The 18,616-nt window shown below is 60.1% G+C and overlaps 1 protein-coding gene across 1 annotated transcript in view; it reads right to left on the minus strand.

Moving 5' to 3' along the window:
• LOC116955998 (zinc finger homeobox protein 4-like) overlaps window positions 1–18,616 on the minus strand; it is a 127,211-nt gene that overhangs the window by 16,175 nt on the left and 92,420 nt on the right. The window contains exons 5-7 of the mRNA XM_076053834.1: window positions 3,997–4,083; window positions 760–881; window positions 12–251 (exon numbers count right to left, since the gene is read on the minus strand). Coding sequence (XP_075909949.1) covers window positions 12–251; window positions 760–881; window positions 3,997–4,083 — 449 coding nt within the window. The remainder of the gene's footprint in view (window positions 1–11; window positions 252–759; window positions 882–3,996; window positions 4,084–18,616) is intronic.

Below are 18,616 nucleotides of genomic sequence, written 5' to 3' on the forward strand. Positions count from 1 at the left end.
CACGCACGTACCGTCTGCATGAGCATGGGGATGCAGTGGGCGGCCACGCTGTGCAGGTGGGTCAGGTGCAGCTGCAGGTGGATGCGGCTGCTCAGCGCGTCCTGGCACAGGGGGCAGCGCAGCAGGGCGGCCGCCGGTGCCATGGGCACCGCGCCGCCGCCGCCATTGCCGGGCGCCGGCGCCGTCGGGGCTTGCTGCTGGTGCTGCTGGTGCTGCTGCCGCAGGGAGGAGTGCTGCCTGGCGATGTGCGTCTGCAGCCGACGACCACACCCACAGGTGAAAGTGCAGTACGGACACTGGTACACCTTAGGTTTTGGCGACAAGAGTCGGGAGAGAGAGAGAGGGGAGAGAGAGAGGACGCGTGGAGGGCAGGGGGGGGGGGGCGAGGGAATGATTGAATGAAGGGAGAGAAGAGAGAGGCAGACGCAGGAGGGAAAGGGGGAAGAAGAGATGGCACCGGTTAACGTGAACGGGGCGGCAAGGGCGACGATGGCAGGGCAGGGCGGGCGAGGAGAGGAGGTTGAGCGGAGCGTGCGATGCGGTGAGCGAGAGTCGCGGGATTGGAGAGGGGAGGGGGCCGGCAACAGGAAGGGGGGGGGGGGACGTGGGATTACCGACCGTAACGAACGCAGTTTTACCGCGCCGCGACGTCAAAAAGCAACACGCGGTGCATCGGATCGCTCGTCTACACGGGCACTCCGATCTGCCCTTCGCGCCGCTAATACAACGACGACCAGCTGGAGGCTGGGCGAGGCGTACCTGGTCGCGCGATGGGGTTTTGTCCTCCGGGGGCTTTGACCTCTTGGCCGGGCTCAGGCGCTCCGGAGCGTCCAGCGGCGACGTTCGCTTCTCCGCCAAGGACGCCCGCGCCTGCTCGGCGTCTGCGGAAAAAGAAACGGTGTTTCGTTACGGCAAAAATAAAACCCGCAAAAACAAAGCAGCAACGACCGCTCCTTGCGCCGTCTTTGCTCGTCGCAACGGCCGCCTTTGCTCGGCTCATTACGCAAACGCGCCGTGCAGAAGGGCCGTTGCCCGAAACGTCGCCCGTCATTTGTCGTTTCCTTTTAAGGCGGCAACACACCGCGCACGCAACACGCCGTTGCTGACACGAGTGCGGTGAGTTTCTCGAGCTCGGATTTGCGTGCATCCGAGCAACGCCCCTTCGACCACTGTCACAGGCCTACCGAGGGCAGCGCGAGTCCCCGACAACAACCGCTCCCCATTGGTGAACACAAGACGAAGATCCTAGATTTGAAGCTTTCGTGACTGCAAGGATCCATACCCTTTGGTTGTATTCGGTAAAGTCACGTGGGTAAAAAATAAAACAACAAAAAAAATGAGCCTCACTTCTCTCACCCAGCGTTCATTGGAGCTCTGTCATCCCGACAGTTTTGTTCCTTCACCTTAATCCCTCTCACACAGCTTAAAGGCCGTGGTCTGAGCTTGGCTCTGTTTCACTCCAGCGCAGTCTGGTCTGGTCCCTTCACCTGATGAAGGCCGCTTGTGTTGTGGCCGAAACGTCGTGATTTTTGTTGTTTTATTTTTTACCTACGTGACTTTACCGAATAGAACCAAAGAGAAAGACAAATATCCCCCGTATTGCCTGTTACAGACTATGGGGGCAAAGTGCTGTTAGCGGGCACCTATGAAGGCCGGCACGGCACACGAGGAGGGGGGGTGGTCAATACCACACCCGGCCGCCTTTGTCTCCCCAGTGGCGATGTTTACACACTGCACCAAGTACACACACACACACGCATAGACACGTGGGTGTACGGAGATTGTACATGTCTGCACTATGATAAAGATGATAATAATTTACAGCCCATCGTGCGTGCTGTGTCAGTCATGGAGGGGGGGCGGGGGGGGCTGTTTGACCATACTTCGCTAGGCAGATCGGTGTGGGGGTTGTTTTACAGGAGCCCAGGATCAGTTCAGATAAATCGCTGATATTAGCTGTGGCCAGGAATCGATCTCAGGCTGCCCGGGTTTACAGCGCAGTGCCCGAGGATGGCGCAACAGCTTTGTTTGGCGAGTGCGTGACCTGAGCGGGAGGAGCAAAGCAATCAACAGCTCGATGACCACCACCACCTCACTGCCATCTGCGAGTCGCAAAAGCAAACGGACGCCTGAGCGACTGCCAACATTGCACGTGACGCCGAGGAAGAGAGAGCGAGGGGGGGGGGACCGCGAGGCCACCGCTCGTCCGTCAGCGGCACCATCCCGTCGCGACGAGCGGGCGGCGAACTGCGGAAGCGAAGCCGGCGGCGTCGGGAGCCGGCTAACCCCGGCGTTTCCCGCTGCTCACCGCCGCACGTTGCTACCGCACCCTCCTCACCGCGCCCCCCCCCCCCCCTCCGCTCGCGAAGGCCGACGGACCAGTCCAACGTAGCAATAATTTGATCAAGAGGCGCGAGCGTAAATAAATAAATAAATGCTTTATCTGGGGATTTGCGGTGGGGGAGCACCGAGTAGCGGCGGCATTAATTTAAAAGCAAAGAGCACGGCGGTGGCGGCGGCGGCGGTGGTGGCGGTGGTGGTGGTGTGGCGCATGCGGGGCCGGGGTGATTGGATGCTCGTGGGGAAGGGCGCAGGGACGACTTGGCACGCGTGGTGATTAATGTCGCCCGCCGACAGCCGGAGCAGGAAAGAATGATGGGTTTGGAGTTTGTTCTGAAAACACGCGAGCGCACGCACTCGCGCTCACACGCACGTGGGCCACCCCCCCACCCTCCTCCCCCCCCCCCCCCCCCCCAACCGCGCCCACGCCTCCTCCGCTCCCACACCCGCTCCCGCTTAATTGGCTGGATTAACGGCACGGGGGGCCGGGGCAGCCAAGAGGGCCCTCGGCAAGGCCCCGGGACAAGCGGCACGGACACCGAAGGACTGGATGCCCGCTCAGCGCCCCCCGACCCCCCACCGCCCGCAGCCACGGCCGCTCTCCACGGTCCACCGCCCCCCACAACCCCCGCGCAGCCTGAACGGACTTTTGGGGCAAGCGTCGTTAGCGAGCAGCACCTACGAAGGCCGCACGTACAACCACGGTGGCTCCCCCCGACCACCCTCCACTCCCCCCATCCCGCCCCTCTCGCGCCCCCCACACGCCCCCCACACGCCCCCCACACGCCCCCCACACGCCCCAGCCCGGAATAATTTACGAGCGCAGGGAAAGAGGTAATTTCATGCTGGATGCGTCACACGGGGCGACGGCAATCAGCGGGCGGGCGCGGAGCGTTAAGAGCGAGGCGACGCCTCTCCGCGCCCGGCGCGGTGTCACGGTTCTCGCGGCTGCGCGAGCGCAATCATCGCTAAAAAAAAAAATACATTTGCGTGGGGGCACTGGGAGGGAGGGGAGGCAGCGGCAGACGGGGGGGTTGGGGGGGGGGGGGAGAGAAATTAACGAATCGAGGAGTCGGAGAAACTCGACAGCGCGGGAGGCTGCGGCGCATCTCCTGAGCGTTCATCAGAATTCAAAGTGGCTCAAATTAGATTCCCTCAAATTGAAGCCGCAAACGGCATAAACCTGGGAAGAGACACTGTCACATGCAATTCCGGGGCCACGTCACATAAGCAAGCATCCCCACGCACGCCGCCGTGATACCCGCAAAACACAAAAAAGTGCCAAATTAGTTTCCCGCGCAACGTTTGTCGGCGGTTATCGGCGGCGTGGCGACTCCGTTTCCGGCGCGGGCGCTCGGGAAAACGCACGCCAACGGCGTCTCCTAGGAGCGGCGTCGCGTCCCCGGTAGGCTGGCATGCATCGGGTACACGTGCCCGGCGTGAGTCGTAAAGACAACGAGTCTCCGGTAAGCATCAACAAAACCTTCTACTTTACGGAGTCTCGATGGATCTGCCACCGTCTACAGGGCGGCGATTTGTTGAACTCCGAACCCAGTAAGGACACCGTCCGCCCGGTTAAAGTAAATGGACGGTGCCGATCGGGGGGGCGCACGGCATTGCTGGGCGTGGAGCGAGCGTCTGCGTGGTGCCCCTTACCGGAGCGCTCCCTCTTCTCTTCGGTGCCAGCGGCGGAGTTCCTGTCGAGCGAGCTCTCGTCCGAATTTCCTTTCTCCGTAAATTCTCCTGCACCGCGAGGGCGGAGGAGGGGGGGGGGCGAGAAGGTGGGGGGGGGGGGGGAGGAGGGACGACAAGAGGGTAAGAATTAGGCCGTGTCGCCGTGACGAAGACGGACGCGATGCCTGAGCGAGCACGGGCGCTCGGCGCGGTTCACCGGAATGTCGCGTCATTGTCGTGTTCCGACATTCGTGACTTTCCGACGCTCGCCCGCCGAGCCCCGGCAAAACGTGAATTTCGCGTAAGAGAAGCAACTTCGACACCGGTTATTTCCAATAAAATAACAGCTGTTATAAGCGATAACAACCGTACTGCCCGGTGAGGGCTTACCACAAGCCGTGCGGGTCCTGCGGGTCCAGGGCGTTGTATAACCATGCAACACCACGATGATCAGTGTGGATTGGGCGTGGTTCGAGGACCAGTTCGGATGTCACCCGCCGCCGATGTTAGCCGTGGCCGGGAACAGAACTGGTCGTCGGGTTCGCAGCGCACCGCGCCAGCCACTGTCACAACGGTGATAACGACGGATGACGACGACAATATACAATGCTGACGATGACAATGATGACGACGGCGATGACGCTAATAATGACGATCTCATCATCGCAACAAGGGAACCGCCGACGCAGATCGTGACGCCGGAATCGAAGAGCAATCACCGCCGCCCACGCTGCAGCTGCACGACGAACATCAAACAAATGACGAGCGACGCTTGAAGGGCTCGGTCGTTCGAGTCGAGCCGGGCAGTCGCGGCGCCGCCCGTGCCCGACCGCCGGTTCACGCGCCGGGGTCGTGGTGCCGGGACCCCACGGCTAAGCGCCGGGGTAGCAGCTCGCGCTTCTCTCATCCCGGTCCGGCGCCCAACCTCGCCGAAGACCTCGCCGACGACCTCGCCGCACATCGCCCCAAGGTCGCCGCGCCCGGTGGCCGCGAGCGGGCCAGGGCTCCACTTCACGCCGAACGCGCGGCGCTCCGGGGTCGCCGGTCGACCCGGAGTAGGCGGCGTGCGACCGAGTATGCCACGGCCACAGCGAGGGGGGGGGTACCGAACGTGGTGCGCTGGGAAGAATATCTTGCGAGTCACCGACGGGGACCGTAGGCCGGTTGAAATTGAAACCCCTGGCGCGCCCGTGGTCCGTTGCGAGTCCACGGGAACCTCGTCGAGCCTACGGGGGTCTCCGTCCAAATCTACGGCTCTCTACGCGGGTACTGGCCTCTAGGCGAGCCCGAGTGTCTCCGGCATTGGTGGGGCCACGCCACGAGCAGCAGTAGCCAGAGGCACGGCGAGAGCCATGCCTGATGCGGTGTAGGGAGGGGGAGGGGGGCACCGGACTATATTTTGTCCGCGGACAGAGCCAGCCGAACTTAATAATTCCGCGGCTGCGCCGGACCTCTTCCTCGGTTGCGTCGCTCGGGAAGAAAGCGAGAATCCAAGTTTTTGGCGCCCCTGCCCGCCCCCCCCCCCCCCACCCCCTTCCCCCCTTCTTGCGAAAATAATCAATGGCGCCACCGACCCGGTCAAGACGGCCGTAAGGAAAAATAATGATGATAACGATGATGAGAGTAGCGGTAGCAGTAGTGGCAGTAGTAGCCGCACTATGGCCCGCTGGGTAAAACACATGGGGCCGATGCCAACCGATAACAAATCACATGGGCGCGGCGTCGAACGAGGCCCGAGTGCCGCGATGGTGGACGGTTGTTCGGGAACGCGCCGCCCCGGTCCTTTGGAGGCACCGGCAGTTGCGCAACGTGTTGGGGGGGGCTGGCGTAGAGACCCACGTATAGACCCATACCCACTCACATCGAGACCCATAGATCTACGCAGAGACATGTAGACTTACATAGAGACCTGTAGAACTACGAAGGGACCTACATAGAGACCCACACCCACTCAAATCGAGACCCATAGATCTACGCAGAGACATGTAGACTTACATCGAGACCTGTAGAGCTATCAAGAGACCCACAGACCCACGTATAGACCCATACCCACTCAGATCGAGACCCGTAGATCTACGCAGAGACATGTAGACTTAGATAGAGACCTGTAGAACTATCAAGGGACCTACATAGAGACCCATACCCACTCACATCGAGACCCGTAGATCTACACAGAGACATGTAGACTTACATAGAGACCTGTAGAACTATCAAGGGACCTACATAGAGACCCATACCCACTCACATCGAGACCCGTAGATCTACGCAGAGACATGTAGACTTGCATAGAGACCTGTAGAACTATCAAGAGACCAACATACCCACATAGAGACCCATACCCACTCACATAGAGATCCATAGAGATCCATAGATCTACACAGAGACATGTAGACTTACATCGAGACCTGTAGAGCTATCAAGGGACCAACATACCCACATAGAGATCCATACCCACTCACATAGAGATCCATAGAGATCCATAGATCTACACAGAGACATGTATACTTACATCGAGACCTGTAGAGCTATCAAGAGACCCACAGACCCACATAGAGACCCATACCCACTCACATAGAGACCCGTAGATCTACACAGAGACATGTAGACTTACATCGAGACCTGTAGAGCTACCAAGAGGCCCACAGACCCACAAAGAGACCCGTAGGTCTACACAGAGACACACAGACTTACATAGAGACCTGTGGAGTTACCAAGAGACCCAAGGACTCTATAAGACTATGTTTTATTTCACCAGGTAAGGCCCACTGAGCTATGTAGCTCTTTTTCAGAAGCGACCGGGCCACAAACGACAGCTCACCGGAGTGGCTTGTTGTGTGGACACTTACGGGAGCCAAACGCCCATGGACGCGTGACGGCGATTCTAAATGTGGAGGAGAAAAACGAGAGGGACCGGGGGGGGTGGGGAGGGGGGGGGGAAATTCTGCGCGAGCACGGGGGGGGAGAAGAAGATGCGAAAGGCGTTTTTGTTTTGGGGGCGAGATTTAAACTCTGTCGCGGCCCCTCGCCCCCCTCCTCCGCGTTTGCGAATCGGGCGTCGAGCCGATGGTCACGCTCGCCCCGCGGTTCTGTTCCGCTCTGCGCGGTGACCGCAGCGTCGCCACGCGCCGACCGGAGGGGATTTTAAATTCCCCCCCCCATTCGTGCATCAGCATCAGCGTCGCCATCATCAGACATCCGCATCATTGTCAGCTGCCGCTGCCATGCTCTGTGCACTGGATGCCCATGAGTTTTCCCGCTAGCAGCGGACAGATCGCGGACGTCGAACGGCGACGGCCGACGAGATGACGGATGACGATGCGAGCGTGCGGTTGTGTTCCTTTTTTTTTTTTTAAACCCTCGACTCGTTCAGCCCTCGCAGGGGCCGGTGGGGTGGGCGGTGGGGGGGGGGGCTCAGATGATCGGAGGCGAAGCGCGGGGGGCCCGGCTTATAAAAAAAAAAACCCCACCCCAAACAGATGTGAACTTCAAACCCGGCGCTGATTGCGTTGGGAGATTAATGGAAACCATCTCCCCCGCGCCCTGGAGTAGTTTGTGTATTAAATTATTGCTCGTGGTTATTTTGCTCGAGAGGAGGAGCGGGGGTGGGGGGTGAAATAAATAAATAAGGCGCAACGTTATTAAGCCACGGACGATATTGGAAAGAAGCGACGTGTTCAATCACGCCTCTTAATTGGGCGGCTTTGACGGAGAATTAAGCGACGCTTCTCACCGGCGCAAATAATTGAGAACTGAGCCACTCCGGGTTCTTTTTCTACGTGGAAAGCGTTTTTGGAATTTTAACAATTAACGTCTCCCCCTTCGTCCCCTTCTTCTCGATGCTGATGACGACGACGATGATGGTTCGGATCGTCGGCACGCGCACCCCCGCGGCGTGAGAGTCGAGCGGCGAGCGTTGAACACAGCCGGAGGAATTCACAGGCCCAGCTTCAAGGGGGGGTGGTGGGAGTCGGGGAGGGGGGGGTGTAAGGAACATTCCATCATTTTGTTCTGGTTATTTTTTTCTTCTTCTAGAAATCTTTTTACCATATTGATTCCATAAAAGCCAGGAAGTATGTCAAATGAGCACATGCCACCAGGTCAAGGGTCACCGGGACACCTCCGTACCATATTGCTCGGCCGGATCTAATAAATGGGGGGCGGTGCGAGACGGAGAGAGAGAGCGAGAGAGAGAAAAAAACCAGGCCACGCCACAAGAAGATTTAGGACTTGACCTGATTTGATATGGTCATTGCCGAAGCCAGCAGCGTCTTTGATTCTATGCCGTTGTTATTAGTAACCTGGCAGAAAATGTAATCAAATGGAGTAGAGGTCTCCGGGGGGGAGGGGGAATGAGGTATAAATCAGGAAGGGGCTGCGTGAAAATATAATACGCTCTCTCGCTCTATATATGTGTTTTTTGACCTACCCGGCATGCAAAGGCTATTAAAAAGAAGCTAATGTATAACATATATATATACAGGCACGACCAGCGATACCGTTTGTAAATAATCGCGTTCGTAAAATCAAATGACGTTATTGGTGGTGGTGATGCTGCTGCGTTGGCAGCGGTGGCGCAGACGACAACAACAACAACAGCTCAAAGCGTGCTGTCAATTACGACCCAAGCGTGGCCGTGACAGGGGTGAAGAAGTGCATGGCCGGCGATGATTGGGGCCCTCCTCTTTGCAGCGCGAGCCGTGAAGTCGACAATTGGGGCACAGCGCAGCAGCGCGTCCGCGTGTCTTCGTGCGCGCGCATGTGAAATCGCTTGCCTTCGATCGCTCAATCAGGGGGGGCCCTTGGCTGGGGGTCCGGGGGGGGGGGGAAGTGACGCACATCTCAGGAACCTTTCCCGGTGCCAGCAGCCTCCCGTGTCCGCCCGTTCCCACGACCCCGGGCCGAGGTCGGACTCGGCTTTCGAGTACGCCGATCACAAATCCCCCACGGTGGAGCCAGCGAGGTTAGCGCCCCGAGTTCCGATTCCCAAACCACGTCCCGTTCCGTGGGCACCCATCGCCGGCTCCGTCGGCTCGCACCGACCGGCGTGGTGAAGTACGCTCAAACGGGCAGCGCCATGACAAAATATTCGCGTTCACATTTACTGTTATTACATTCTTCCCAATTGCGTATTACACCGATGAACGGCCATGCCGACGGCCTCCGGTCCCAAGCCGTGACGCCCGTCGGTGTGGTGGATAGCGACGATAGTCGGTCCCCCCAGTGGGCGAGCCACCCAGAGGCCCCCCGAAGGCCCCCCCCCCCCCCCGGGGGTCAGGATGCCACGGGTGGGCCCCCTTGGCCACGAGCGATGGCAACGCAGGTGCGCCGGTTGTGGGGCCCCGCTATCCGTGGACAAACTACCCCGTTTGCCTCCCCACTCTCGGCAGCTCTACCGCTGCCGGCGATGGTGGCGGTGACGACAGGATCCTGGTGGCGGTGGCGGCGATGGCGGTTGTTGATTAGCCTCTGACGATGTTGGCAGCGGTGGAGCAGACAGGCTGCGCCGTGATGATTATGACGGCGGAGATGATGACGGCGGCGGTGACATGATTCTGGTGGCGGTGCCGGTGATGGCAGCGGTAATAATGACGACGGCGTTGATTGGCCTCTGCCGATGGCGGTTGGGGAAGGACAGGCAGCGCGGCGATGATTATGACGGCGATAATGATGATGGTGGTGGTGATGACAGCGGTGGCGGTGATTTGTTATATGCTGTGGGGGGCAGCGTCTCTGGGGGAGGGGGGGCGGAGAGGCGAGGCAGCTGCAGTGATTGCCTCGTGGGCTCGCGCACCGCAATAATGAGATGACGCTCCCCGTTACGCTTGCGCTCCCGGGCTGGTGGGGGGGGGGGGGTTGGGGGAAGGAAGGGAAGTGTGGGGGGGGGGCGGGGGGTTGTTAGCGGAGCTGTCCACGGTGGTCATGGCGCTGGGGGGAGGGGGGGCGCCTGTGAGGGTTGTTTGCCGGATCGGGGTTGAGAGTTACGGCGGCCGACGATGCTCAAAACTCACCGAGCCTCGGTCCCCCTCTTCCCGCCCATCCCCTCGCCCTCCTCCACTTGGGAATCCACTCGCAAACGGCACCCCCCCCCCCCCGCCCCACCCGCTCGATTGAACAAACCCTCACCAACTGACTTCTTCACCTCTTCACGCCTCCAACGCTGCTGCTGTTTGTTACCGGCCGCTCGTCGGTTTGGGGGACCCTTGGGCTCCCGTGCTCGCCGACCGTGATTTGATTCGAGAGCCCATGGACCGTGGCCCAGGGACAGCGGCCCATGGACCGTGGCCCAGGGAACGTTGTCCAGGGACCGCGACGCACGTGGCAACGCGTTGGGGACGCCGCGCCAGCGGCCACGCCAGCGGCCACGGCCAAGCCGGGCGGGGAGGCAGGCGGCCCCTCGGCCGCTCTCGTCGACCCTCGGCCGTCGTCGTGGTATGCGATATCTGCCGCCTTAGAAACCCGGCTCGCTCCCCCGGTGTCGGCGCTCGCAGTTCAAGTGCCCCCCCACCCCGGCCGCGGCCCACAACCCCCTTGCTTCCTCGACGACCACGTGGGCTGCCCGCCGCGGCTAATGTTCGGCAGGTTTCTCCCCGGCATACCATCCCGGAACGAATGCCGGGGGAAGGGGGCCTCGCAAATCAGATCCCTGCAACGCTGGCCCATCGGGATCCACGTCGCTTGGGAGCGGCCATCGCCGACGGCCAGATCGGCGTCTGCTCGAAGCCACTCGCAGCCAAAAACGCGGCAACGTCACCCGTTGACACCTTTCGCTTTGGCCTCTTTGGCCGGCCCAGAAACCTCTCAAGCATTGGCAGGCGGTCGCTCCGAATTTGGGACGGGGAAATATCTCCCTGGGGGACTCGCGCGGTCGCGTGCCGTGCCGCCAGGGCCCCGGCCGTTCTCACGCCGACCAAAGCCGCTCGCGCTTGCCAGCAGCTCGCCGAGGCGACCGAGAGCCGATCGGAGCGAGCGCCAGGGAGGGGGCGGGGGGGGGAACGCGCGGTACGCGGAGCCCAGGAGTCGACGGCTGCGCGGGGTCACGGGCATTTGGACCGCCTCGTTCTTTTTTTTCCAAATCCTCACGTCGCCCATCCACTTCCTCGGTCGGCCTGCGCCCGTCGTTCGCGGGCGGTCGCCGTGTCGTTTTGAGGCCGCCACGAAGTCCGCCCCGAAAGTCCCCGAAAGTCCCCGAGGCAAACCTCCGGGACGACGACGCTACGAATAATAATAATAATAATCATTAAAAATAATAGAAACTATAACAGTAGCAATATCCCACGGCAAGAAACATCCGCCCGCACGCGACGAAATGACGGAGGGGCGCCCCCGGCGATTAGCGGGCGACGTGCCGATCCGCGCGTGCAAAGGCGAACGCGCGGCGATCTAAAACGATGAGCCCGTGGCTTATTGATCGCGGACGACACTCAGGAGCCGGCGTGGGGAGGGGGATCGATATTCAAATCCCCGGATCAATATGCAGATCGCGGATCGCTGCCACCCCCCTCCCCCCCTCCCCCCCCAGGCCACGCAGTCAAAACGTTTCCGTCGCTTTTCAATTCCGCTTCAACGGCGGAGCGTGCATGGAGAGAAATAACGATCGCCAATGAACGTGAACCGCCCCGCCGCCACCCCCACCGGTTTGAGAGAAACTATCGATACGGAAACGGCGCGCGTAGTCGTTTTTATTTTTTTTGACTCGTCGCTATTCAAATGGGGGCAATCGATTGGCCGTTTGGCGCACTGCGCATGTGCCTCACCGCGGCGCCAGCCGCCGCCGCCGCGGCCCCGGCCGCCGCCGCCGCTGCCAGCGACTCGGCTGCACCTCGCTCCGCCGGCGCTGGAGACTCCCCCAACACCACCACCACCACCGCCGCCACCACCATCCCGGAGTCAATTAATGAATTTGGCAAATTTTAGTTCTTGTTCCGTTTGCACTCCGCGCGCGTTGCGGCGAGGGTCGCTATTGGTCCGAGGGGGGCGGCGCGGGTGGGGGGGGGGGGGGGGGGGGCACCTCGCGACGTGGCCCGGCGACTGCAAGGTACGTGACGCGCTCCTCTTCACCTGACGGCGGGGGGGGGGGTGGGGGTGCCGGTGGGTGGGGGGGGGGGGGGGGGTTTCGGTTCTCGCCGCCCGCCTCTCCTGGTGACGCACGGACGACGGCGTGAGAGCGAACGCGAGGCGAGGCGACGCCTTCGGGAAGGGAACAAAACATAAATAATTATTATTAAGCGGCCGCCCGTCGAGCCTCGGCCGTCGGCGTCGGCGCCGCGAACGCCGGAATCGCGCTCGCCCTAATCGGTTTAACACCCTCTTCCCCCGGTTCATTAACGGCTGAGCTCTCTCTCTCTCTCTCGCCGCCATCGATTGGCCGAGGCGGCGTTAGCGGCCTCCCGCGGCGGCCGGCGCACGTCAGCGCCCTCGCCTATTGGCATATCAATTAACGCAATCAATGGGGACGACGCACGCACGCACGCACACGCCGGCAGCTGTTAAACGGGTGACAACAGAACGCGATGTCCCCCCCTCCTACAGCCCCCACCCCCCGCAGCCTGCATCCCGCCCCCCCACCCCCCCACAAAACCGCCGAGCCCCCGCGCAGCTGAGTGGCGGCGCGGTGCCTCCCGCACACCGCCGCCTTGCCCACCCGCCCAATCGCCCGCCCGCCCGGGTTTGCCACATCTCCGTCCCTGCTCTTCCACGTTCATTGCCGAGGTCGCTGCTGTTCTGGCAAAAACCTGGAACTCTCACCGGGGGAGGACAGTGACCATTGCGATCGCCGTCGGCCGCGTAGTCGTAGTAGTAGTAATAATAATGATGACGATATAGCGCGCCACACGACGCATTCCCCTCCTGCCCCTTTCCGGCCTCCTTCCCCTCTCCACGTTTTTTTTGCGACTCAGGAGCTGGCGACCCATCCCCCCCCCCCCCCCAAGCAGAAAATAATATTTTTTTGGGGAGCCACCGTTCGTCGGCGAGGCGAGATTGGCGGATGCGGACGCGGCGAGATGTAAGAGAAACGGGGACGGAGAAAACACAAATATCGATAACCGCCTTCTCAGAATGCCACGTCGCGGTTTGCGTGGTTTTTTTTTCTTCTGCCGTGGCGCCTTCCACCCCCCCCCCCCCCCGCCGCCCCCCCCCGAGCAGCGACCGGGTCTCACCGCCAGCCAAACGGGGAATCCGACCTTGACCTTCGCGGTCCAACAACGTCGCCCCCACGCTGGGGCCAACGTGGACGCGACGTTTCGGCGCTCACCGGGAGTCACGGCGACGGTGCGACGTTCCTGCCGCTCGTTGACGCGCCACCGCCCCAATCGTCGCTCCGGCCGCTACGGCCACCCCCCCCCCCCCTCTCCCCCCCCCCTCTCCCCCCCCCCTCCCCCTCCGGTGTTACTCCGAACCGCTAGCAGATGCCCGCTAGGTCGCGGGACAATTAGCGCCATCACAGCTCGGCGCGTTACGGACGACGTGCCGGGGCAGTGCGGTTACCCCCCACCCCCCCATCCCGCTCAAAGCTTGCGCCGTGGGGCGAACGCAGTGCCGGGGAGAGCGCGGAGGTGTCGTGTGGGGGGGGGGGGGGGGGGCTCGTGGAGGGGGTGTGCGGGAACGGACACACACACACACGCACACACGCACGCACGCACACACGCACGAACACACACACGCACACACGCACGAACACACACACACACACGCACGAACGCACACACGCACGAACACACACACGAACACACACACACACGCACACACGCACGAACACACACACGAACACACACACACGCACACACGCACGAACACACACACGAACACACACACACGCACACACGCACGAACACACACACGAACACACACACACACGCACACACGCACGGCAGACGAGGCCGCGTCTCGACTGCTCCAATTTGAGGCATTAACGTCTCCTGCCTTTGTCCTCCGCGTACAATATCCCGAGGGCAGCGAGCAAATGCTTTTCTCTCATTACTCCTCGTTCTGTGTATAATAATAATGACAAGAAAAGTGTAGGAGGAAGGTGGGGGCGGGGGGGAGATGGTGGTGGTGGAGGGAGTGGCCTGGAGGGGGTGGGGGTGGGGGCAGGAAGAAGGGGGGGTGGAATAAGAATAAAAAAAAAACCGCGTGTGGCGCGCACGAGCAGCCAGCGCTCTCGTCTCCCCAGGAGCAACCCAAACGCTCCCCCCGGGGCGGACTGAGCCCGGGTTGCCACGGTTGGGGATTTGACGGCTCGTGGCCGAGGTGACAGCGGTGGGCGGTGGCTACTCTCCGCGCAGACGGTCCGGCTAGGGGGCGGAGACAGCTGGGGAAGGGAAGGCGGCCTCTCTCTCTCTCTCTCTCGTTTTGAATCCGAGCCACGTGACTACGCACGCCGACTTTTTAATTATCGCCGACGACGGCCCCACTGGATCTCCTCCTCCCAGCGGTACCCCCCACCCCATCCCTCCATCCTCTCCGTCCCATTCCGTCCCCCACATCCCCCTACTTTTTCCTGGGGCGTTCGTTCCACGCGTCGCCCGACCCCCAGCCTTACCCTCCCTAACCCCCCCCCCGCTCCGTCTCTCCTCCTCCCTCCTTTAATATAAATCGGCCAACATCCATATTAAGGGATAATTAGGTGATCACAATTAACTGTGTTCCGGATGATGTGCCGGCGGTGTTGTTACAGCAAAGGTTATGCCATGGGGCAGATGCAGTAGCGGCATTTCTCATTAACCGCGTCCGCCGGGATTTTTTATTTTTTTGCGCCGGAGTGGTAGAGGGGAAGGGAACGCGCACGCACGCACAGACGCACAGACGCACGCACAGACGCACAGACGCACGCACGCCGCCGATGACATGCATCGCAATGACCTTCATTTTTTTACTTTACAGCCACCGCGATAATTTCTGCGTTCACACCTCCTAATGTCACGCACGGGTAAAGCGCTCCCCCCGACGGCCCCCCACCCCCTTCCCTTCCCTCCTGGAAGTGGCTCGTGGGGAGGGTTGGCGATGATGATGATGATGGTGACGATGATCATGGTAACAATGACGATGATCATGTTAACAATGACGATGATCATGGCAACAATGACGATGATCATGGTAATAATGACGATGATCATGGTAACAATGACGATGATCATGGCAACAATGACGATGATCATGGTAACAATGACGATAATCATGGTAACAATGACGATGATCATGGTAACAATGACGATGATCATAGTAACAATGACGGCGACGATGACTATGATCATGGTAACAATGACGGTGATGCTGATCATGGTAACAATGACGATTACTATGATCATGGTAACAATGACGATGATCATGGTAACAATGACGCTGATCATGGTAACAATGGCGATGACGCTGATCATGGTAACAATGACGATGACGCTGATCATGGTAACAATGACAATGACTATGATCATGGTAACAATGACGATGACTATGATCATGGTAACAATGACGATGACGCTGATCATGGTAACAATGATGATGACGCTGATCATGGTAACAATGACGATGACGCTGATCATGGTAACAATGACAATGACTATGATCATGGTAACAATGACGATGACTATGATCATGGTAACAATGACGATAACTATGATCATGGTAACAATGACGATGACGCTGATCATGGTAACAATGACGATGACGCTGATCATGGTAACAATGACGACGACGATGACGACGTTGCCATTTAGTTAACCCAGCCAAGTTGATCACGTCACACTAATAACTATGGAGGCGCTGTAATTACTGCTTTCGCCGGATTCGCAGCGACGGATTTGGCGATCGTCGCGGTGAATTCCGCCGTGATCGGCAAAAAAAAATGACGGCTCCAAATGGCAGGAGGGCACTCGCGAGGGAGGGGGGAGGGGGGCGGGGTGGTGTCCTCGTGCGTCCGGGCTGCACCAACCCCCCCCCCCCCCCCCCAATATAAGATTTCGCTCGAGAGAGAGAGAGGGGGGTGGTGGTGGGGGGAGGGAGAGAGAGGGGGGCAGAGAATGATCTGAGAGGCGCGGGAAACCGCGGGCGACCGGGAAGGCAGCCGGAACCGGTGCCAAACCGTTGGCCAAAACACCCCTCCGCGGTCCTACACGGGGATGCCTGGCCAACTCCAAAGTTCGCTGTTGCGTGCGGCCATCTGCCCGAGGTCTCCTGCTGCTTCTGCTGCTGGCCACGATAAGAGGGCCCCAGCAGAGCGAGAGAGAGAGAGAGTTCGTGTCGTGTCGCCGTTCCTCCTCCACCCGTTGAAGCAGCGCAAGGCTACCACTGAGGGTTTCACCGTGCGATCCCATTGGCTTGGGTTGCATGGCCACGATCGCACCCCTCGTGGGCAGCGGGCAGTGGGCAGCGGGGAGCAGGGAGCGAGCAGCGGGCAGCGGGGAGCAGGGAGCCGGGAGTGGGGAGCGGGGAGTGGGGAGCGGGCAGCGGGGAGCGGGCAGCGGGGAGCGGGGAGTGGGGAGTGGGGAGCGGGGAGCGGGGAGCAGGGAGCGGGGAGCATGGAGCCGGGAGCCGGGAGCCGGGAGCGGGGAGCGGGCAGCGGGGAGCCGGGAGCGGGGAGCGGGGAGCGGGGAGCGAGCGCGGAAAATTGCTCGAGAGTGGTTCTTACTCACACCCCACCCACCGCCGGCCCCACACTTTTCACTAACAGGGCATTTACACTTGCCAGACCGGCTCGGTCAATCTTGCCAATCCCCCCCCCCACCACCACTCTACCCCCCACCCCCCTCCGCCACCACTAACCCGTCCGCGGCGATCCCTGCCTCCATTTAAGCCAGCAGCGTTCATCTGATGTCACTGCACGACCACCTCCGTTCGTGACCCCCACGACCCCTGGGGGCGAGGGTGGGGGGGGGTGCTGATGGGATTTGCTTTCCAGCTCCGGCAGGGGGAAAAACGCGCGTTCGTGTTTACAAATCGCGGTCTCTCTTCTGCGCCGTGTAAGGGGCCGTTGCCGCCCGAAACGTCGCCTGTCGCTCGTTGTTTTCTTTGAAGGCCACAGCACACGCGGTGTCGGCGAACAGTTGCGGTGAGTTTTTGAAACAAAAAAATTGGGCTGGGATTTGCGTTCGGGGGAACGGCCCTCCGATAGATTTCACCGCAACGACGCAGCGCCGAGCCGTCGTTTCATGTCGGACCGTCCCTGACGGGGGTCACCGTGATGCCCACACTACGGACGGACAGACGGACGGAGCTGATGCATTCAAGCTCTGTCGCCGGACAGTTTGTCACTCGGGAGATAAGCCAGCGAGCCGGATCACAGAGAGTCGCGCGGCGATGGGAGAAAATTAATTTTCAAGTCGTTTTCAAGTATTCCCCATTCGGAATTCCTTTCTTTCCATCACCGAGCTCTCCGTCGCTCCCTTCCTCTCGCTCGCTTCGCTCCGCGTCCCCTCCTCAAAGACGGCAGCCACCGCGGCCGTCCTTCCAATGTAAACTCCTCCCAGCTGCATCCAAGTTAGTTGCATCCCAATAGCTTCTGTAACTTCGTTTGCATCTTTCAGTTTACCTGGCCAAGTCTATGTTTTGTTTGTCTAATTTACACGACCTGGGCCGTTCTATCATTATTATCATTGAAGCTCTTGTTGAACCTGCTTGTAATCCGTGATACATTGCATTGTTGGTCTATATATAGTTACCCCTATTGTGCCGTGTCCGCGAAACGCGTAACATCGTTCTTCTCACAATCCACATTTATGTGGCCTCTCGTTAGCTTGGTCGCATTACTTTTACCATTGAGTGTACAAACGCGAAGACAGAAAGACAGAAGAGACAAAGGTCCCCTGTATTATAGCCTTAACAGACTGTTGGGGCAAGTGCTGTTAGCGAGCACCTATGAAGGCCGGCACGGCACACGAGGGGTTGGGTGGCCAGCACCACGCCCGGCCGCCTTTGTCTCCCCGGTGGCTATATTTTACACAACACATCAGGTAGTCATTTGAGGCTGAGTGGACCAAGGTGAGGCCCAGAACCGGTTCAGATAATCGTCACCGGCGTCGGCCGTGAGCGGGGAATCGAACCCGTGTCGCCGGGTTTATAGAAGCAGCGCGCTAACCGCTACACCACCCCCCCCCCCCCACACACACACATGCAACAGAGCCACTGGTCGATGGGACAGGGGTCGTTTGGGGTAAATTGTCGTCGATAGTTCCCCGCTCCCCCGGGACGACGTAGAGGAGGAGGGCGCCCGCTCAGGAGCGGCGCTCTCCTCCACCGGAGCCTCCCCCGAAGTCGAGGACCTTCCGCCTCCAGCAGAGCCGGGGTGCGGGCAAAGACATCGTGAAGCTTCTCCCTCCGCCTCTCATCTCTCACGCCACAGCGACGGTAACAGGGTGGTGGTGGGGGGGGGGGGGGGGAGGAGGATGCCGAGCGACGCCCAGGGTGTTATAAAAAAAAAAGACGATTGTTGAAGCTTTTTATTTTATCTTAGCAGGTAAGTGTCCCACGCTGAGCTAAGCGGCTCTCTTGTTCACAAGCAAAGTGACAGCTCGACAAAGTGCGGCGTATCGCATCGTGCCGGACATTGACAGCGGCAGCCAAAATCCTCTAAAAGGCGTGGCGTCGATTGTTGAATGTGAAGGGGGGAAAC

The sequence above is a fragment of the Petromyzon marinus genome, chromosome 63 (assembly GCF_048934315.1).
Source record: "Petromyzon marinus isolate PM22_M1 ecotype Great Lakes invasive population chromosome 63, UKy_Petmar_22M1.pri1.0, whole genome shotgun sequence".
NCBI classification, from domain to species: domain Eukaryota; kingdom Metazoa; phylum Chordata; class Hyperoartia; order Petromyzontiformes; family Petromyzontidae; genus Petromyzon; species Petromyzon marinus.